Source organism: Zophobas morio, unplaced genomic scaffold, assembly GCF_036711695.1.
Source record: "Zophobas morio isolate AGI-343-1 ecotype UQ-CSIRO unplaced genomic scaffold, CSIRO_AGI_Zmor_V1 ptg000005l, whole genome shotgun sequence".
In the NCBI taxonomy this organism is placed as follows: domain Eukaryota; kingdom Metazoa; phylum Arthropoda; class Insecta; order Coleoptera; family Tenebrionidae; genus Zophobas; species Zophobas morio.
The window spans coordinates 4,496,175-4,519,381 of record NW_026972110.1 but is presented as its reverse complement, the minus strand read 5'-3'; the positions used below and the strand labels follow the sequence as shown (position 1 = coordinate 4,519,381).

The following is a 23,207-nucleotide window of genomic DNA, read 5'->3' as shown; positions in this document are numbered from 1 at the left end:
TTGAAAAAGGAACGATACAGTAGGCATTTTTTATTAATGTTGTTACAAATACCAATTAATCTGAAAAATTAGAAATAATATTCTTTTCACCTGTGGGTATTTTTCACTAAATCCCTATTTTGAATCAAGTAGTAAGTTAGGGGTATAAAATAAAACTGAAGTTATCTGATCTAACTCCATATATGCTGCAAAAGTACCCATATTTCTAAACTTCTACAACAACTACCAACTTAAATTCTGACGTCACTTTTAAATAATTTAAAACAGAAACCAAAACGTTCGCATGATGGGCAAGAAGTGACAAACCCTCGTTTTGCGTAATCTAATATTATTCTTGAATTATTAAAATGCCCTGAAATTACCACGTCGCGCTGTCACTACAGTCGACTGCAATTCCCAGAGCTTTCTATTACGTATTTAAATATTAATGTTTAGGTTTGAGCATCAGAACTTAATTTCAGGTTATCGTCGGTGAAAAATTTAACAAACTTGTGCACCCTTAATTATCTCATTTTTTTCCGTAAGGTTTCCAGTTTAATTACAGCAAAACGCAAAGGCAAAAAACTGAACTGCTAAAAGATTAAAAAGAACAGACCATCCCGTTCTCATTAGTAGTCTTATGCCTTGCCTGTAGCATCGGATAAATTCAATTTAAAACCGACTGATTGCGTTGAAAGTATTAATTTATTGTATGCCCGCCATGAATGATGTTCGCAATTAATAAAAATTTCAATCTTAACTCTCATTTATAACGCTTGACTTGAAATGAAAGTGCAATTATTTATGTAAACTGCCGGCATGGATTTTTAATAGCGAGCTTTTTTCTCTATATCAAGTGGCGATAATTGCAAAGAATCCTTTATATGGCCCGACAGAAGCTGTTTGATAAGCAAATCGTTCGAATTTCCGGGTCGTGACATTCTGTAAGATGTCAAGTAATGTCAAGTAGTAATCAGATTCCTAATTTTTAATGCATAATACAATCAATCATCAATCTCAAGTGATATGTCTTGTAAGAAATAAAGTTAAGAATTTCACATGAATAATTAGTTAATTAATAAAGTATGTTTCTGTCTTCGAAACATACGTTATCAAACTTTATCTCAAGATATGGAGTTCACATTTAATTACTGATACTCCTGACATCTATTTAACGATATCCTTACATTTTGATTTCTGTTGATTTCAGTAAAGATACTGCACTAGTATCAAACTTTTTTTAGTACTTTTTGGGTAAAATTACTATGTAAAAATTAAAACTATTAATGAGAAGTGGAAACTCAAATATAAACTTCATGGCATATACTGTTGCGGGCCCCCAAAAGTGCACGATTTTTTGTTGTAATGGCATTTTTTGAATTTTTAAGTTAATGTAAGCTTGGCTATTACCAGTGGCGTAGCGTCCGAAAAGTGAAAAACATTTTTAAATAAATATTACTAAATTGATTTAACTGATCGGTAAATAAATTGACTAACGTGCAAAAATATATTGAAGAAATATCCGTTATTAAATTCTTGAACAGGTTACCTCCAGATTCTCCCATGCTCCCTCAATTGCTTCCCAAAGCTTTTCACATCCGCAGGTCGAAAATTTCTAGATTTGATTTTCTTAACAATATATACATATAACCCGAAACATTCTCAACGGGATTGAGATCAGGACTTCTAGCTGGCCAGCGTAAAACGTTAATTTGATTTTCTTCAAACCATTGTTCAATTATTCGAGCAGTATGCACTGAGCAATTGTCATGTTGATATGTAAAGTTATTTTCTGGGTATGTTTGTAGGATTGAAGATAACATAACCTTTTCCACTATTCCATGATAATTTTGTGCATTAAAACGCTCATTGATTCTCCAGCACACTCCTGGACCATGTACGTCAATCTATCCCCAAAGTTGACTGCAAAACGTCCACCGTTCGACAGTTGGGTATAATTTTCTTCATATCTGCATTTTCGTGGTCTATATACGCGAAGTTTCCGGTTTTTACCGGATTGAAAAGTCTTTTTATGGATAATATAAGGTGACTCCAAAAGTCGTCTCCCCGATTCAGAAAATCACTCGCAAACTGCAACCTCCTGAGTTTGTGTTGTTCAGTAAGAAATATTTTGTTAGCAGCTGCTACATAATTTTTCAGATTCGACGCTTTCACTCTTTTTCATGCCGTTCTAACAAATCCCGGAAAGTTTGTTTCTTCTCTGGCTTTAACCACTGCACTAAACGGATTATGTCTTACGAAATTAATTAGGACATTATCTTCATTCTCGGTGGAAACCTTACAATTCTTGCTGGTCGGTTGAAAATATTAACACCATTTTCACATTTTTTTTAATTTTTTTTTACCAGCACGAAGATGCGCAGCCACAGCACTCAAGGACCAACCCTCCTCTAACTTGGCGACGGCTTTTGTTCTATCCGTAGCCGATAGATGTTGAAGCATTTTTGAATAAACAAATACATACCTATATTTACAACTGAGAAAATTATCGTGTACTTTTGGAGGACGCAACTATACTTACCTACATATACAAGTATAGACTCATCATATTTTGCACATTTATGGTAGGATATACTCGTATTTAACAATATTTTGCGCTGACGTCATCAATTTTTTAGTGGGGATGAGGAAATACATTTTGAACAAAAATTTACCATGCTTATACATAACTTTAAAACATCTCCAAGATTTCAAAGTATTCGTTTTTGCAGTTCCTGAATCAATCAATAAAATAAATTCACGCATTTATAAGCAAATATATTTTGATTAAATGTTTATCAGAATGTTAAAACATCTGCAAGATTTCAATACGTTCGGTTTTGTAGATTCAAAATTAAATTGAAAAATGTTGCTTTATAATTTTGACTTTTTTTTCCAAAAATTTGTACGTTTCGGGTAAAAACTCAGCAAAACTATGTGTAGGACTATGTTATTTTATACAATTTAAAACCCATTTACTATGTACAATTTTGAAGTGACGTGATCACATTATTGGTTGGACTGATTAGACAAATTTTGGTTACCGTTTTACCATCTACGTACATGATATTCCTAATACAAATACAAAATTTGATAACAATCGGCCCAGTACTTTCGGAGATTATCTATCTGATAAAAATCCAGGACGGCATACAGACGGAAACGGGAGACCTATTTCTTCGTACTGTAGGGGTCATGAAAGGTGATACAGTTTTTCGGTTGACTTGTCTGCAATTTGCCTATGACCGCAGTAAATTTTTCCAAAAGATGTATTTGGAATTGAAAAGTTAATTATTAACTTTAAGGTGGTAAAATTTACATCATTGCTACCTGAAAACATTAATAAATCAAATGTTAATGTACATTAAAAAAGAAAGTTAAAAAAATTAACTGCGTCATTGAATTAAAAAAATGTATCCATTAAAGATAAAATATGGACTTTTAAAAATTTTTGTCCAGATATTATTATACTTGTTCAAAAATTACAAAGTACTGAATATAACTTTACGTTTGGGTACCTACTAGTCATGTTTTAGCGGAAAATAGGTATGTATAGTCATTTAAATATGCATAATGAACCTAATATTAGTCATAAAATATCGGGTTTTCGGTATGCAGAGAAATTTGGATAACCTCTTTCGAAAGACATTTTTTTTAATTTTCGTTATTCGAAATATACAAATAAAATATTTGAAATATTTTCGGTAATTACGCAAGTGCATTGAAAATTTTTTAAATCTTTTGTGACAATAAAATTTATATCTGGTACCGAAATACAATATAAAACAGCGGAAGTATGCAGATTGTAACTAACTGCTGTTTAGAGGAGTTTGAAGTGAACACAAAAATGACGAAAAAATGCCGCTTTCAAAAAATACAGTATTTTGGTGGCAGAAGTTAAGTATGTATTGGCATTCTCCATCAATCTCTTAGCCAGATCGAAAATACTTCACACTTTCAGAATTACTATACTAAATAAAATAAAAAAAAGGGTTAATGATATTTAGACAGAGCTTCCCGGGATTTTGAACTGAAATTAAAGAAATTCATGAGTTTCTTATATGAACTAGATGGAATTTTGTGGATGACTTTTTAATAACAACCTCAAGACACATTGTATGTTTCCAGTGAATTGTTTCTAATAACATTTAGTGATAACGTCAACAACCTATTAGAAAGGACAAAGGCATCAGCTAGCATTTCTACAGTGTTATACTATGTTCTCTGAATTTCGAGAAAATAAGATACGTGAGACAGACGACACACAGACGACAGACAAACGACAAACAGACGATACACAGACACAGACACAGAAGCTGAAAGGAAAGACAGACTTTTTTGTATCGTACAAATTGCCAGATCTGGAAAATACCAATATTGCAATAGCTTGCACTCGGGAAATAAAAACTTGCATTGTTTGAAAAAAATATGGTGGTCTTAAAAAAAGTAGGTACACACTTGTTTAGTAGCTCGAAATATAGTTTTAAAACCTTGGTATATCGCCTGATTGACCCTAAAAGGTTGCAATTGATTACCTGGTGATAGTAGTAACATCTTAAACGTAGTAAACAACAAATTTCAGTTTTTAGACGAAAATTCAAAAACTTCCAAAAATATTTCAGAAAAATGTTTTGATTATTATTCATTAAACACAAAGATTTTTCTCTGCTGTAAGGAAATTTCTGTTTGCGCTTTACAAGATCATTATAGTAGTAAACAAAAATTTACAACTTCATACATACATTCATTTTTTGGGATATTGTGTGAAACCAACATAAATAAAAGCATATTTTTGGACCAGATGTAATGGGGTTTATTTTCTTTAGAACATTCTTACATGCATACTCTTAAAAGTTTAAAAAAATTACGCTCAGTACTCTAAAGTTCAAAACAACTGTTCTGAGACCATGTAAAGTGTTAATTCAAAAGTCTATATTTAAAAAAAAATTGTTTTAGTTCTGTGCCAAAAATACGTTGTGTGAAATGATGAGTCTAGAATTAAATATTTGTTTCATATCACCTAATTAAAGTTGTTAACTGGTAAATTTTTTCGTAACTGAATGCAACATAAAAGCCGTTCATTTGGCTCACATCTTGAGGCAATGAATCAATCCGGTTGCTAACGTCACCTGCAGAACTCAAGCGCTTCAATATGCTGGCGAAGATCTAATTGCGCGTTGCTTGTCATTCGTAGTGCTTTTTGTTTGCTTAACCATCCCTGTCGATTGGCAACACTTTGAAGTGTAACTATTTTCACCAACAACTTTAGAGCAGAGTCTTGATGAATGTCTGGTAACTTGTGAGAAGATAATTAATGTAAGCGAATGTTCGACAGCCGAGTGGACTTCGGCGCAATCAATTAAATTCCGGCTTTTGATGGAGGTTTCATGAACTTATTAGCAGGATTAAAACTGTGCCAAAATGAATTCATCCCCGCAGATGCCTGTTTTTTCTGGATAGAACTGCCTCCACTATGTCTGCTTTTCCGATAGGATTCATCAACTTCGGATTTGTGTATTTATAACATAAAATTTAAACGGTTGACGCCAACGACGTGTTAATGTTTTCTTTCCACACCGATTACAAGTTTTATACGTGTACTGTATATTTTTTTAAATTTAATGAGTTTGGACTGTTTTCATTTTTTTGAAGAAACCATTAATTCAGATGAGCTTTTAAACGGTTATTCAATTAAGGCCCCTATGATGGGACTTAAAGTAATATTCAACATGTTGCTCCCGGAGATGTTGGGACGATTAGGAAACGTTTATAAAAAACGCACACACAGTGTATGTTGGCAGGTTGAAAGAGGTTAAAACCCTTAATCATAGTGTTGGTAAAATTTATGGGGTGAGGCCGTCATAATTTTATTTATATCGACGTTCCAGCTACCCTTCTCTCTAATATTTCGGAAGCTAGACATTAACTGATTCACACCCACCTCGATGAAGCTTAATTACCGACAAAATTTTGACGGTCATAATTACTTCCTTTTCAAAAATTTTGATGTAGCTCAAACTGCGTCCTATTTACTTCAGTTTACATGAAGAAATGGTTTTATAATTAAGAACAGTTGAGATTTACAGCATCCATTTGCGTTATGTATTCTACTCAGTCTTAAATTATTATTCACTGTTAGAAATAGTAAATTTCTTATACATAGATAGGTAATTAGTAATTACTATTTTTCAAAAAATTTACTTACTTCTTTAAAAAATACATATATTAGGCTAATGTAGATTTTCGTTCATTATATTGTTAGGCTGTGATTTTAGCTTTTCTCTAAAAAAGATTAGGAATTTATTTTCGTATCATGACATGTGTTCTGCTGTAGGCAGAAATTTCTTGCTTCAAATAGGTACTACATGAACTAAGAACTAAAAGTATACTAAAAATATACCTACGTTCGCACCGAAAGTAATAATTTAAATAAATAGTTGCTTTCAAATGATATTTAATCGAATAAAAGTGGTTGCCGTACATAGTAACCACAAGGAGCGTTATAAGCAACATAACAAGAAACGTTAAACGAACTAAAAATCCGTCACAATTTGAGACTTTTATCTAACAGGTACCTATAGATTAAATCAATTATAAATGTTCGAAGACAACAATCTTACTTACGAGAGTAGATGATTAATACCGAATAATGAGTAGTATAATTAGTATGAAATTTGCTAATAAGTGTCAATGACTCTAACAAATTAAGACAGTGTGGTGCTAACCAAGTAGGATTTTGTATCAAAACGTCTGAAAATTATAAATCTTTCGTCACGTTTGTCGGCTGCAAGAGTTTTATACAAGCACCGAAATAAATAATGTTAGAACGCCAGAGGGAAATCTTATTTATAATAATTTATAACCATCTCACCTTAAGGTATTATTGCAATAAATATTGGATGTACCTCATGTTTTACAGCAAACAGTGTTTATATGTATATATATATATATTAATTGCTCATAAAGTTGATTCTACCATTCAATTTGACGTTAAAAGTTTAATAGTTAACTTTATTTTTATTTGGAAGTAAACTATTTCTTCACTACAAATGAATGTGATTGTTTTATTAATAAAAATCTATATTTAACTGGTTAGAAATCTTTTAATTGCCAATGGAGCAAAAATTGAAACATCTAGACGAAAACAAAAAACATGTAAATGAAACTAACTCACCACGGTCACTGAAATCTAAATCAGTTTCTTCAGTTTACGTACTTCTTAGTGGTGAGCACTTTGTGACCGAAAAGAATATTTGTTCATTTTTACTTCCCGAGCGTAATCGGACGAATTGCCACTTTTTTGTTTTCTCGACGTCTCATGACCCCTACAGTACGAAAAAAGTAGTCTCCAGTTTCCGTCTATCTGTCTGTCTGTCTGTCTGTCTGTCTCTAGGCATTTTTATTAAACACGTAATCTCCGAAACTGCTGGATGAAAGTTTGTACGGATGTTAGAAATATCATGTAGATGGTTAAATGCTAGGCAAAATTTGGCTAATCATCCCCACTAACAATTTGATAACGTCATCTCAATGAAACGTATTTTAAAATGAGTTGAATGTTATTACAAAAATATACTTCTGTACTTGAAGTATACGAATCCGCTTTCAGTTTTATCCATGTTGATGGCGTCATCACAAATTTTTTATTGGTCAAATTAAAAATGAGTTAGTTACCCCATTTTCTCAAGAATGTGAGAATACACAGAGAATAATGTATATAATAATGATAAAATAAGAATTATAATGTTCATAACATTTTGTTCCATTGTGATTTAACTAATAATTTTAGTCCTTTGTTTTGAGAAGACAAACTCATTTATTTCAAACTAATTTCTACATAACATTTTTTCAATGTATAAACATAAATTAACACTTCAGATCGCTATTACCTAGTTCTGAAGGACATTTTATCTCGTTAGTTATGTCTATGTGCTTTAAATATATTTACATTGTCCGTATGCTGCCGGGCCATTTAAATCAAACAAATTTCTATGTGACATTCTTTCGATGTATAAACATAAACAATCGAACTTAAGTATGTACACTGATAATAATACACGTTTTTCGGTTGGTTATTTGCTTTGAATATATTTCATATTGTCCGTATATCTGCGGACGGCACCCCCTTGGAATTTGCACGTAAATGGAGGATTTTAAAATCATTAACTTCTACTCATCGAAAGTAATAGAAATCAGTCAACTAAAATCCTTCATCTTTTTACTTCTCGAGCGTAAGGTGGTAAGGAAATATTGTGCTCGAGTCCATCAGGCGACTCGCTACTGTTATGTTTTCTCGACGGTTTGTGGCCCCTAGAATACCAAAACATAGGTCTCTCGTTTTCGTCTGTCTGTCTGCCGTCTGTCTCGGTCAGTGTCGATTTTTATTAGACAGATAATCTCCTAAACTACCAGACCGATTGTTGTAAAATTTTGTATGTATACATATTAAGAATATCGTCTAGATAACCAAAATTTGGGTGATCATCCTTATCAAGGATGATATGAAGCCATCTCCAAATTTTGCAATAATAAATGCTATTTAACTTTTATAAAATCTCATACTCCTCCACTTGTGGTTTATGCATCCCTGTTGACTCTTTACCCTGGATATCCAGATGTAAAAAAGAATAAAATTTTATAACAAAATTTTACAATTTAACTTTGAAATTGCAAAACTGAATGTTTTGAAACCTGGCAAACGTTTTAAGAATATTGGAGACATGCTAAATTATTAATCAAAATTTATTCGTTTATGACGTCACCACAAAATTTTGTAAAGGAAAAGCTCATTTGAAACATACGTTTAGCATACTTTACATTTAGTTTAACATTATAAGTATAACATATTGGACAATGAAACTATTATTATTATTACATAAATATCTTTATTTTAAATTATAGGGGTTCTCATAAAAAAATAAAGTTCACAAAATCAAATTTTGTAATTTTTCGAAAAGCTGGATATGTGTTATTGTACTAAACATTTAATACTTCAGTGAATTAAATACATTCTTGTATAATAACTTCGGAAGGACTATACTTAAAATATAGTGCAAAAATAACATGAATTATTTGAAAATTTTCAAACGGTTGTTACTGTCGTGTAAATCTGTTATTGTTTTCCACGTCTCTCAAGTGTAGCTAAATATAACAAAGCAACTTAATAAATCTATGTTATGTGTGTAACTATCACGTTTATTTTATTATTAAATAAAAATCTCAAGTTTTAAATGAAGGCTCACTTAATCATATGTAGTCACGGATTGTATTGGAATTAAAGTTAATGACTACACGATGTAAAACAATATACATATCGTAAATTAAAACGGGCGTATTGTTCTAATTTTACGTAAACCCGTACTAAGTGTAATACAGTTTGTACAAATCAAATATTATTTCATTTATGCAAGAATTTGTATGTCATGTAATAGAGATTTATGTTCATTCATTTTGAGTAATTTGAAATTGCTTTTGTTGTTGACTTATTTTATAGTTAAAAATATATTAGCTACTTTCATTTAGGAATGTTGTACTTTTGATGATGAGTTTTATAAACAGTAATTCATTCAAACTTAATAATAAGAAGACGTCGAAAACTAAAACTATATTTCCAATTATTTGTGTATCGAAACTGAATGTGTTTTTTTTACATGAATGTAATTATTTATTAATCAGTATTAAGGAAAAACCGAAGCAAGTAACTTTGCAAATTGTAGAATAACAAACTCATAGGCAAAATCCTGTAAACCAGTACGATCGTACCAGAAACTGTAATATACTTATTAAAATAAATGGGATTGCTCAACATATGAAACATTATTAGGCAGGATTTTGGTATAGTTTTTAAAAACTAAATTTATCTAGATAATTGGCTTAAAATTTGTCCAAGATATGCTGTTAGCTCTGATGTTGTAGCAAATCCGCGGTAGAATAATAATTTACGCCAATCGTGAATGGGTGGTAGAGTTCTTCTTAGCCAGCATAATAAGTAAGTAGTGTAAAATTCATCCTTCTTACCAACAAATTTTGTTCAGTTTTCTGACAGGTGCTATTATACCGGGTGTCCCACGTAACAATTTCGGGCGCAATAACTCCGGTATTTTTGAAGGGATTTTAATGAAATTTAAAACAGGTGTAATATAATTGGTAAAGATTCGGCTGATAACAAAAAAACTATTTTATCGCACAAAAAACGAATTTTAACACAGCTTCCTCTTGTTAAAAATAACTGTTTTTGTTTAAAAGAATTACGTTAATAAAAACGCAAAAATTAATTAATTTGTTTTTTTAAATTTAATAGTGGAATAGTGCTGTCGGTGCAAAACAATTGCCTGCGTCGCCGAGTTCAATTTTGTACACCCCTGACATTTTTGTCAAAATCTGACAAGTTATTGAAAATGGTTCGCTTTTATTTAATTATTAAAACAGAAATCATTTCAACCTACGGAGAATGCCGTACAGACGTAGATGACACAATCAGGACTCTTATCGAACGGTATCCCGATGACGAATTTACCAAATTCAAAGTACAGAGAATAATAAGACCTAAAACGAGTGAAAAAACAAAATGTTAAATACACCTAATTATTTCCATTCAAGTTAGAATTAATTCCTGAACCTACAGCAATTTTGCATCTTCGAAAAGGTTGTAGCCGAGCCTGAAAATTAGTATTTTCTTAAAATTCATAAAATAACGCTTGGCAAGCAGGTATCAAATTCTCGCGAGGGTGTCCAAAATGCTGGGAATGCAGTTTTTTGTTTCATAGCTACCTATCCTTTAATACTTTTTGGAATTATTTGCGCAATAATTTATCGTTTTTTGTCTAATCAGACGTATTTCGGAGATGAATTTTTGCATACCGTATTTATTTTTCATGTTTAATCAAGTGATGCAGAACTTAATTAATTCAAAATTAAATTAAGACATGGAAAATTTCCTTTTTAAAGATAATGATTATTCTCACCGGTTCATATTAATTCTCACCTATCAAAATGCCTACATTTCAAATTTCTTAACCCTCCGTTCAAAAATACCTGAGTTATTGCGCCCGAAAGTGTTACGTGGGACACCCGGTATATTAAAGTTGTTATTCTCAATTTCACACTTTGAATTATAGTAAAATTTTAAATTAATATCGAGTGATTAATTTCATTTGAACTTGCAGGCGGTTATGGGGCAACGAAAATTGGTGGCTAATTCAATCATACGCTAATGGAAGTTTGTCTAACAACGTCTCTGTTGGATTATTTAACACAATTTTCCAATTGATTATGTTTCCTTTGATTCACCTTATTGTACAATAATAATGCAAAACTTTTTTCAGTTTTTGAGATCTCCACATTTTGACGTTTTTGTATTAAATTTTTTTACATTATTTTAATTTTTGTAGATATTTATAAGTGGTAACATTTGATACTCGTATTTATATTTGCATTTATCGTAGCTTCTATTTAAATTTTTTTAATTTTATGGCGAATCGTTCGAGGAAATTTTGTTGAACGAGTTAACGAATCATGCATGCGGTTGTAAATTATAGTTTCTTCCTAATGCGGAACGTTTGTATCAAGTCCGAAGTCCGGAGCGTGATGTGTAGCGTACAGTTCGATCGTTTATAAGCGGAGATCCAGTATCCAAGATAAACGATAAAGGTAACAAACAGGCTAACAGGTAAAATAAACCTCACACCTTTGGACAAAGGTGAATTATCGTAGTGCGATTTGTGCATCGACTTGGTCGGAACTGCCCTATCCAGATCCTGAAGAGATATCGAAACAAATTAGCACTGAAATTATAGGCTTTTAGAAGCCGCTATCTTCATCGCTTGTGATTCGCCGCGGGTCCAATCGATTATTGTACTCGAATATCAGTGATAATAATCCCAGGCCAGATGGTTTCGACCATAATTCAAATTGTTACACTTACGTTTGTTGTTTTATAATTTTAAAGCGGCATCACCCTGTAATGTGTTCACAATAAATACGCAACAGATTGGAACCAGTGATACCTCCTTCAGGTGTTTCGCAGACAAGTTGGTCGCCTGCTGCAAGTGTCCTCACCAAGGCGACGGAATTTTCTACCTGTGAAAATTTATAACTTAATTCTCTCTTGTTTATAAGGCTATAAATTTAATAATCTTCTTAATCAACAGCAATTAGTCCACTTTCTGCGTAATTTCTGGCCCTTGTTTGATTTTCTCATCATGTGCCATGCCACTTATAAATATTATCTTGCTAATTCTTTCGGATTAAGCAGATGTGTTTCGGCATTAATTAGGTGCAATTTCAAAAGGCACAGGAAGCTATAATTACAAGGTTTGGAGTTGGAAGCAAGTAATAAATACGTTCTTTAGCAGTTGAAGTGCGACCATCATGGCCCGTTTGTAATGTCACCCGGTCCGTTGCTTCAACATCTTTACGTTTAATTAAAACATATGAGCTTGGCTGATGGATTCACTAGAACGCCGCGACGGCCCAAAGGGGTAATTAAGCGTCGATGTGCATTGCATTTGTTTAGCTATAACGCGTTCATCGTCACAAAGTGTCTTTGATATTAAACACACCGCATAAAAATCGTTTCATGCAATTTATCACAGTTTCCTAAGCATAGTAAGGAAGATAAAACGTAACGTTGCCAATTAATCCACAGGTAATACAGGCAATTATGGATCAAAAGATGGATAACATTAAAGTAATGTGCCGTAATACTTCTAAAAGCGCCAATTATTATTGGATGAAACTAATGTTAACAACCAAAGTCACAGTTGAAAAAAACCAACTCTTTTTGATAAGTCCCTTTCTATCTTTTTTACAACGACGATAATATACCAAACCAAATGTAAGATGCTAATTTGTCGTTAGAAAAAGGAGTTTAGAGTAGACCATGATCATCATCAGCAAGTTAAAACTTTGACAAGGTAACGGGCGTTCATTTAAAAAGTTCATCAAGTTGCCATTGATTTTTCTTTTTTTTTTAAGTAAGTATGTCTGCACTTCAGTGCTTTTCATTTCAAATTTATGATCGATGACAGCTGTCGTCTAACTTCACTTTTTCCAATGTAGTAAGTGAGGAGAGTAAATAAGACTATATATATTTTTTAATTTATATTAAAAACAGATTTAATATTACAATAAATGTTGCCTCTCTGCGTCAATGCATGGTAAAACCCTCCTCTCAAAATTTCTGAAAACATTTTCTATAATAATGGGGTTGTTATTAACCTCCATGCATTTTTGTTCAATTCTTTTCTGTAATCTTCCAGATTTGTAACCGGTGTTTGAAAAATTGTGTTTTTAAGATGAGGCTACAAAAAAATCCTAAGATGTCAAATCCCAGGACCGAGATGGCCAAGGAATTTCTATATTTCGACTAATTATGCATTGAAAAATTCATTCATCAGCGTGACTGGTTGACAAAGGGCTCTAAAACTTCATTTCGATGTTTAGGAGCATTTAGTGTACCTAGTAACAAGTGAGACTATGATAAGGATAGACTTCCAAATTTTTGCGTAAACGTTTGTGCGTAGTTCCAACAGAAAGATTAAGTTGGTGTAATTGACGAATTGACATTTTTGGTGTTTCTTTCATTATCATTTCTTCAGCATGAGCAATAACTACAGGTGTTCGTTTTTTGGGCGCCCTATTCCCTGCTTTTCGTAAAAGGCTACCGGTTTCCGCGAAGAGTTTTATAGTTCGGTCCAAGGTTTTTTTAAATTGCATGTAGTCGATTGCAATATTTGGGAATTCAACTTGATATTCCTCCATGCAGGTCTGCAGCGAATAAGTCCATTCACCATCAACTTTAACCCCATTCCGATAATAATTCTGAACCAGTAAAAGACTTTGTGTTCTAAACTAAAATATCTTCTGATCACTGATCAGAAACGGTTTCAAGCAGTTCATTCTGAAGTCAATTTGTCAAAATTTAAAGCCGATTCACATGAATTTCTTGCACGATTTATCACCGTTGATGTTACCGGCAATCTGTATAATTCAGGTATTCTATACAATACCTATTTTTTTGCAGTAGAATTAAGAATTACTGCACTAAAATTATTTATTTATTCTTCAGTTACTAGATCCTACTCAAAGAAATAATATTAGATATTAAAGACCACAATACTTTTTACTCATAATAACAAACTTTTTATAATCTATAAATTATTCTACAAAAAACGCACTGGGTATCTTTCTGTAACTATAGTAAAATCACAAATAAAACACGTTAAACTCAAAATTCTTCTAGGTAAACTAAAATAATAACATTTTTCTCAAAAATAATCAGGAAAGGTACCTACCAAGTATTAAAAACTTAGGAAACAAAACAGTTCTATAAAAATAAAAAATAGATTTACTGGCTTCTCAGAATGAAGTAAGAAAAAAAAATTATTTCTTCTTACAGATATCTCACTCTTACCTCTTCTCGTCTTTTACACACATTACCAGCTGCGCATTCGGCATTGTATAGAATACTTAGGCAAAGTATAAAATGAATAATATTTCATACATTACCTTAACGTTTTAGGCATTCTATACATTGCCTAGGTATTGTATAGAATGCCTCATTATACAGATTGCTGATAATAGATACACCACTTCGATTTCGAATCAAAAAACAAAGTATGGAGTGGCATCATAAACGTTCTCCTCCACGTCGCCACAATTTTTTGGGATGCGGAAAGAATCGTAATGCTTGATTATTTAGACCGTAGACACACAATAACAGACTACTATTATGCCAATTTAATTTATTTCTAAAGTGCGCGAATGTATTAAGGAAAAAAGACGGGGAAAGTTGAGTAAAGGATTTTTGTTTCTTCAGGACAACGCTCCGATTCAGAGAAGTCATGTTTCAGTGACCGCTTTTTATGATGCAGGATTTGAGATGTTGGCACATCCTGCTTATTCACCAGACCTGGCTCCTAGTGACTTTTCTTTGTTCCTAAAATTGAAAGAATATCTTATAAATATGGTGACGACGACGAAGTAATGTCTGCCGTAAACGACTGATTAGACGAGTAACCTAAAAAAAAAGTTACGGTAGGCGAATTTTAAGAAGAATTAACTTTGCTGAACTATTGCTGATATTTTAGCATTTGGTGTAAAAAAATGTGCAAACAAAATAAAAAAGAAGCTTCAAGTGCTTTGATAACTTTTTTGGTCTGTTGGAAAGAAATAAGATTTTATTTGACATTAAATTATTATTACAATAAAAAATTGGTCTAAAGAGTTTAGACAGTACTTCCCTCGCTGTCGGAAACTTGACGACTGCATGCCTATTGTGTTTTTTTCTCATTACATTTTTGTAGTGGGAATTTAAAAAAAAATTGCGATGACGTCATCAACATTTTTGCAAGGACACGTATATCAGTTGGGATAGATGTAGTGTAATACTAAGAATAAAATTATTATATTCTCAAATTTTCGGGAAAATGAATTGGGTCGTTTGAATATTGATTTGTAATAATCAATAAAATAACGAAACAATTTACTCACGTATACCTACGTATCAGAGGCAACTGAAAATCGTGTATGTATAAACATTGTTAATTTAAGATGACAGGCGTAACAGCATACGTGAGAGCCAAACACAGAAACTGTAAACAAAACGACCGTCGGTTTTATTGCTTCGACTTCCGCTTATTATATAAAACATTGGGTTTTATTTTAATTCTTGACGGTGAAATTCACAATTGGTTGATTATAAACATGTCTATTTCACATTCGCGGAATCAAGTGAACGCATAAAACAAATGCAGGTCTGTAATGTTAAAGTCGATGTAAATAAGCGTGCTACCCTTATGTTTCAACCGAGTTTTTCCTTTAACAAATTTTGTGTCTACCAAATTGGGTTGGTTGGGGTGTAATACTAATAATAAGTGTTGCCTTTAATTTAATCAATAAAATAAATTGACTTCATTAATTTTTTTGAACCACCTCTTAAGAAAATCTAAAAAATATGAATGGAATGATAAATCACAAGTACAAACTCATCATATTTTTTGCATTTTAGATAGGATTTATTCAGCAAAATTTAAGGGTGACGTCATCAATTTTTTTAGGAGGGATGAACAAATACATTTTGAACAAAAGTTTACCATGCTTATAATAACTTTAAAATATTCCCAAGATTTCAAAGCATTCGGTTTTGTAATTCCTGATTAAATCGATAAAATAAATTCACGTCTTCATTAATTTTTTTGAGTCACCCTGCATATGCAAATCCAAAAATATGAATGGAATGATAAATCACAAGTACAGACTCATCATATTTTGTACATTTTAGATACGATTTATTCGGAAAACTTTTGAGCTGACGTCATCAGTTTTTTGTAGAAGATAACCAAATATATTTTGACTAAAAATTTATTATGCTCTTTATAACCTTAAAACATCTGCAAGATTTCAAAGCATTCGGTTTTGTAGTTCCTGATTAAATCAATAAAATAAATTTACGCATTCATTAATTTTTTTGAGTCACTCTGTATATGCAAATCCAAAAAATATGAATGGAGTGATAAATGACAAGTACAGGCTCATCATATTTTGTACATTTTAGATATGATTTATTCGGCAAACTTTCGAGCTGACGTCATCAAGTTTTTGGAGGGGATAAGCAAATATATTTTGACTAAACATTTATTATGCTCTTTATGACCTTAAAACATCTGCAAGATTTCAGAGCATTCGGTTTTGTAGTTCCTGATTAAATCAATAAAATATATTTACGCATTCATTAATTTTTTTGAGTCACCCTGTATATGCAAATCCAAAAAATATTAATGGAGTGATAGTTCACAAGTACAGACTCATCATATTTTGTACATTTTAGATATGATTTATTCCACAAACTTTTGAGCTGACGTCATCAAGTTTTTGGAGGGGATAAGCAAATATTTTTTGACTAAAGATTTATGATGCTCTTTATAGCCTTAAAACATCTGCAACATTTCAAAGCATTCTGGTTAGCAGATTAAAAATTAAATTTCAAAATGTTGTTTTATAATTTTGATTTTTTTTCCAAAAATCTGGACGTTTCGGGTGAAAAGTCGATTCAGAGTTGTAAACTACATGTGTAGGACTATGTTATTTTATACAATTGAAAACCCATTTACTATGTACAATTTTGAAGTGACGTCATCGCTTTAGTGGTGGGGATGATTCGACAAATTTTGGTTAGCGTTTTACCATCTACATGATATTCTTAATATAAGTACAAAATTTCACAACAATCGGTCGAGTACTTTCGGAGATTATCTGTCTAATAAAAATCCGTGACAACAGACGGACAGACGGACAGACGGACAGACGGACAGACGGACAGACAGACGGAAATGGGAGACCTATTTCTTCGTCTTCTAGGGGTCATGAAAGATCGAGAAAACGTAAAAGTAGAGAGTCGGCCGACGGACTCGATTACAATACTTCCTTTGCTTACGCTCGGGAAGTAAAAAAGAGAAGGCCGAAGGAAGCCTTGTGATTACAACATTGTTGCTTACAATTTTAGAAGGTATTTGTTTGTCATTAAACTTAACTAAAATATTGTTAGAGATTTAAAAAAAGGAAGTATCAGACGTTACAGTATTTGTAGGGTAATATTAATAAACAAAAAATTATTTGAAAATGTTAGAAAAATAAAACATTAGAATAAACCAATTAATTTTTTCAGCTTCTATATTTTAAAAAGAAGTAGAAAAATATGACAACATTAGTTTTCTTTTTAGACTTTTTTATAACTGATTGCTGTTTTCTTCTTCTTCTTGGAATTTATCCCTTTGTGAATTTGCTTTTCTCTTTTGTCCACAACTCTAGTGTATCTTTATCACTTTAAAGTTGTTCTTTTTCTGCTACTTGTATTTCTAATATTATTTTGGGTCACTTTGCTTCATCATATAATTTATTTTCGAAGAGAGTAAAAAGCTGCAAATAAATGGTCCTCTACAATTTGTACGGAAAATATGCGTTATTTTACAATTTTGAAGCATTTTATTAAAATGTAAACCGCACGAAATAACATTCAACTTATGCAAGAGAATTTTCGTGAAATATAAGCTGTATGAAATGCTAACCTTCAGCTTGGACGATTTTTGTAACGGTACTACATCTCAATCTTCATTTTTTATAAAATTTAGTTTACATTTTGCGGTCGTTTTGTTTTACGTTATGAATAAATTTTAACAAACAATTTTTCACAGTGGTAAAATAATATAAAATCGTTCTAGTTTCTGAAATTTAAAAATTAGCATATCGTCCGCACCACATTAAAGTAACGAATGTGGATTTGTATACTTTTCAGGAGAGCAAAAAAAAACAATTCAATCTCACTTCCACAAAGTATTGAGTGTTTTTTTTTTTTTAATAATTAAATAAGTCTCATAAAATGCTCATTGTTTTGGTCATTGTTGTAATATTAATTAGGTATATTTAATTAATTCATAAAATCAATTAAAAATAGTCGTTAGTTCAACCTACATATGTATGAAAAACCAGTCTCAGAAAAGAAAAACTTAAAAAACAATAAAAATATTAAATTTTATTGCATACTTATTTTTTTAATTAATAGAGACTAAAAAATTAAAAACAAAAGTTTAAATAGGTTTTTTTTTAATTTGTTGCTTACTCTCATTTGCGACGCTTTCGTTTATTGGACGTAGCTCAAAAAAATTATATTTACGGATGCTGGTTGTTAAATAGTGTGATCTGAACGACTGTATAAATTTTTAAAATTGCTGATTGCAGTTTTTCGCTATGCCATAGATTTCGACATATAACTACAAAATGCGCCTGGTAGAGCAGAACGGTAGACTAATGAATCTGAATAATGCGAATTTTCACACTCGTTACTTTAATGGTGCCGACGATATCGTATTGAGATTTTTTCAAAGAATTATATTAAAGTTCTTCTTTTCAGACGAATGTTTCCTACGGTACGAGTTTCTTTTACTGGAATAAGGCCAGATCAAAAATACGCCGTTCTACTGGACATAGTTCCCGTGGACAACAAGCGTTACCGTTACGCTTACCACCGCTCTTCCTGGCTGGTAGCCGGAAAAGCGGATCCGCCAGCTCCTTGTAGGATGTGTTCCCATCCGGATTCTCCTTTCACCGGTGAACAGCTTCGCAAACAAGTCGTTTCTTTCGAAAAAGTGAAGCTCACCAACAACGAAATGGACAAACACGGACATGTATGTCACTTTTCCATAAGGGGAAATATCAAACTTACTTTGCATTTCTGTTACAGTTAGTTTTAAACTCGATGCACAAATATCAGCCGCGGATTCACTTAGTTAAACGACCGGATGGGGCCTCAGGACAAATAGTCGACTTGGAAAATGAAGAATATAAAACATTTATATTTCCTGAAACTGTTTTTACTGCTGTCACGGCTTATCAAAATCAGTTGGTGAGTTATATTTTGCTAAAATATAAAGTGGCGGAAGCACACGTGTTGAGATTATTGTAATACACCATTGAGATATTACCCGAGACTCTTTAAGAAGTCATCTAATTTTAATTTTATTAGTTTACTGAAGCTGGAAATAAGTTCATTCATAATAAGTTGAGATTTTTTACACAGCGCTCGTGTTGTCTGAATCTGTCGACAGGGCAACTAATGTAGAATGAGTATCTTTATTAAACTGAATAGGAAAATTTACTTACGAGATTCTAATGTTTCTCTGTTGGATACCTGTCGACAGTTTTTCAAGGCAATAGTTACGATATTGTGTATCTCTAGGGACAACAGTTGGCAAAGCGGGATGTTTTAATTAAAAAGCAATAGACGCCTCTAATTCCTCTTGTGTCGTTTGTAGCAGTCCTGCATACTGATAGATGTGGTAAATTAAATTCACGATAGTTTATATAAACTTGGACAATGTCTGTATGAGGTAAAATAGAATGTGAACGGTAAATCGTAGTTTGACAAGTAGCTATTAAATGAGGGCAAAAATAACAGATAACAAAACGTAGTCATTATTTCAAAAACTACTAAAACGTATAAAATAAGAAATTTGTTCATTTGTCTAAAGGTAATCCTTACACACAAAAAGAAAGCCACAATAGTAATTGTTTTATTAGGATTAAAAGTGGTGTTTTTTTGGCGAGCAAAATTTTGAATTTGCGAGGCCAAGCGAATGCAAAATTTTGCGAATACCCAACATGAACTAATTGATACAGAAAGAGAACTCGAAAAGAAAGTTGTAGAAGGGCTCGGTGTATTTAACACAACAAAGCTCTTCCTAGAAAAGCAAGAGACACTTGTGTCGGGGTCTGTAAATGGGTGTTTTAATTATTTTAAAACCTACCTACGTACTTAGCTGTGCAATAAAATTTGTTCTTTAGTGGTTTACGCAGAATCGTAATAAATGAAAAAGGTCTTTCATTTCCGTCTATCTGTCGTCGGTTTGTTGTATATTTGTGGTCTGTCTTCATTTGTCGTCTACTGACGACTTTATTAACCCCCGATCCATAAGAGGGGTCTTATAATTTTGACTCCCTTGTCTCTCTCAGTGCCTGTCTGTATGTGGCACCGTAGCTCCCAAACGGATAAACCGATTTCAATGCGGTTTTTTTTGTTTGAAATCTAGTTCAATCGAGATGGTTTCTGGCTATGTTTGATGCTAGTCTGTTTGCGGATTTGTCTGTGGAACCGCGGCCTCCAAACATATGAAGCGACTTCGACGCGGTGTTTTTTAGCTGAAAGTTAGTCTATTAGAGATGGTTGTTGGCTATCCTTGACGATAATCACTTCAATCATTTCAAGATCATCAACTGATGTCTGTGTCCCTCTGTTGCACCGTGGCTCCCGAAAGGGTGAACCGATTTCAATGCGGTTTCTTTTGTTTGAACACCGATTCAAACGGGAAAACTCTTGTGAAGGTGGTTTGATAAATAAATCGGTTCGCATCGTCTTAGAGAGCGAAAGAAGAAAAAGCAGTAACTGCATATTATGTAGACTTCAAATAGGCTTCTGACCATACTTCTGGTATTTCTATAATGTCAAATCTTTCTGTCAGTAATTCTTCATTTAGGAATTAATTGATTTACTAGTGTGTCGAGGGACTTTCATTGAAAAGAAGAGAAAATTGCAATTCGTAGTGTAATTCAGTTCTTATTTTTGGAACGGAAAACTGTGAAAAATCCAAGAAATTTTCTTTCATTGGGCGATTCATATTCTTCTTGTGAAGCCATTCGCCCTTGAGTTAAAAAGTTCAAGTGCGAGAGAACTATCGTTGAAGACGTATTACATTCTGGAGGAATAAAAACTGCCATCATGTCAAAAATCATTGACAAAGTTCCTAACAGGGTTTGTTATTCAGATAATTGTCTGGAACTATGGAATTGTTGTAGTGGAATTTTAGGCATATTAAAGGAAAATACTAAAGTTTATACTAATTCTCACCATCCCCAACAACAATTTCATTATGTCTTCTCAAAATTTGACTGAGTTATCCTATTTAAAATGTATAACATAAAATGCGTCTAGTTTGAATAATATCTACAGTGAAAGTTAGCAGCCAGTTAAAAGTTTGTTTAATGTTTTCTCGAGGTTTCATACTTCGTAGATTATGAAAAAGTAGGTCTTCTGTCTTCGTCTGTCTGTTGTCTACTGGCGATTTTTTTAAGCAAGTAATTTCTGATCCTACCTAATTAAAATTTGTTTGATTGCTCCACCAAGAATTTACTGATTTCATCTCAAACTTTTGCCAATTTCTTACAGGATGCGTCTTTTTTCTTAGACGGTATCTCATTCGTCAAAATCAGTCTTATCTTAGCACATACTAGGCCCTCCCACCCACCCTCTCTTGTCTTAGAGGATATGTCATTTGCCAAACTCAGTCTTATTTTAGCAGCTACTAGCCCCACCCACCCACCCTCTCTTTTCTTAGAAGGTATGTCATATGCCAAAGTTAGTTTTATCGTAGCGGGTACTAGCCCCGCCCACCCGCCCTCTTTTCTTCAAGGGTACGTCATTTGCCAAAATCAGTTTTATCTTAGCAGCTACTGTAAAATATGCAAAATAGTCTATCTACATCTTGCACGTAAATTGTTGGATGAAAATTCAAACTTGTAGAAACAAAATTATAGACTTAAGAAGCAACAATAAAACTGATTGCGCTAAAATTTTGCACACGCTTTTGGTCATGATAATCATAGTAAATCGCTAATCAAAATGCATCTTTTTGTGCCTTCAAACAATTATATGTCAACAACTTAGATTTGCGAAATAATATTCGTCCTATCCTGTGATTTATTTATCCACCCCTGTTTTAGCCTTCTGTGCTGTAGGTTTCTGGAAATCAATTAAAAATTCTACAAAATTTTAGAATTCATCTGACATTTTAAAAATATCTTGTCTGAAATTTATGAAGTGGCACGGTTCTTTAGTTTGTGCTTTAATAAACGTACCTATATTTTTATACGGTCTAGGACAATTCGGCGCGGCCGACTTGGCGCGGCCAACTTGGCGCGGCCGGCTTGGCGCGAAATATTTTGGCGCAAAGCCAACTTGGCGCAGGGACACTTTGGCGCAAGCCATCTTGGCGCGGGCCATCTTGGCGCGGATGAACTCACACCAAGAAAAATAATATAAATATACAAAAATTGCAGCCGTTGTTAGCATAACCTAATTTTTATAGTCACCAACGCGTGGAGGGGTAATGCCGACTGTTTAATGGACACACGGGCGCTTCGCGCCCTACACCCCATTATAAACATACTCCTAAACGTGGAACTTCTTGCTCCGTGGATCATTAAGTTATTGGAATTTGTGCGAATGAATCTGTGTATTTGGTTGCCTACATTTGGCATAAATAACAGGGTGCTAACCACAGTACGAACAAGAAATATTTTTTATATTATATGTCGACGTACTCGCGCCAAGATGGCTCGCGCCAAGATGGCTTGCGCCAAAATGTCCCTGCGCCAAAATGGCTCGCGCCAAGTCGGCCGCGCCAAGTTGGCCGCGCCAAGTCGGCCGCGCCAAATAGTCCCATTCCGATTTTTATAAGTATGCGAGTTATTGCTAAAAAATAAAGTTTGTAAAAACTAACTTTACATTGTGTTTAGAGTCTACGAAAAGAACGTTTGTGAAATTTTTACCATTTATTAATAGTGATTTCGATTACCGAACTACAAAATCAATGATAGTAAACAAAAAATACGTGTTTATTATGAAATGTGCCTCTGTTTGTGCGGAATGTTTACAAATTTGAAATAAAAAAAGATTATCT

At 32.9% G+C, this 23,207-nt stretch overlaps 1 protein-coding gene across 2 annotated transcripts in view; it reads left to right on the top strand.

The window, feature by feature from the left end:
* Positions 1 to 23,207, top strand: part of LOC135146303 (T-box transcription factor TBX20-like) — a 96,755-nt gene that overhangs the window by 58,401 nt on the left and 15,147 nt on the right. For both annotated transcript variants that reach the window (XM_064078465.1, XM_064078472.1), the window contains 2 exons: positions 18,887 to 19,160; positions 19,217 to 19,378. In XM_064078465.1, coding sequence (XP_063934535.1) covers positions 18,887 to 19,160; positions 19,217 to 19,378 — 436 coding nt within the window. The remainder of the gene's footprint in view (positions 1 to 18,886; positions 19,161 to 19,216; positions 19,379 to 23,207) is intronic.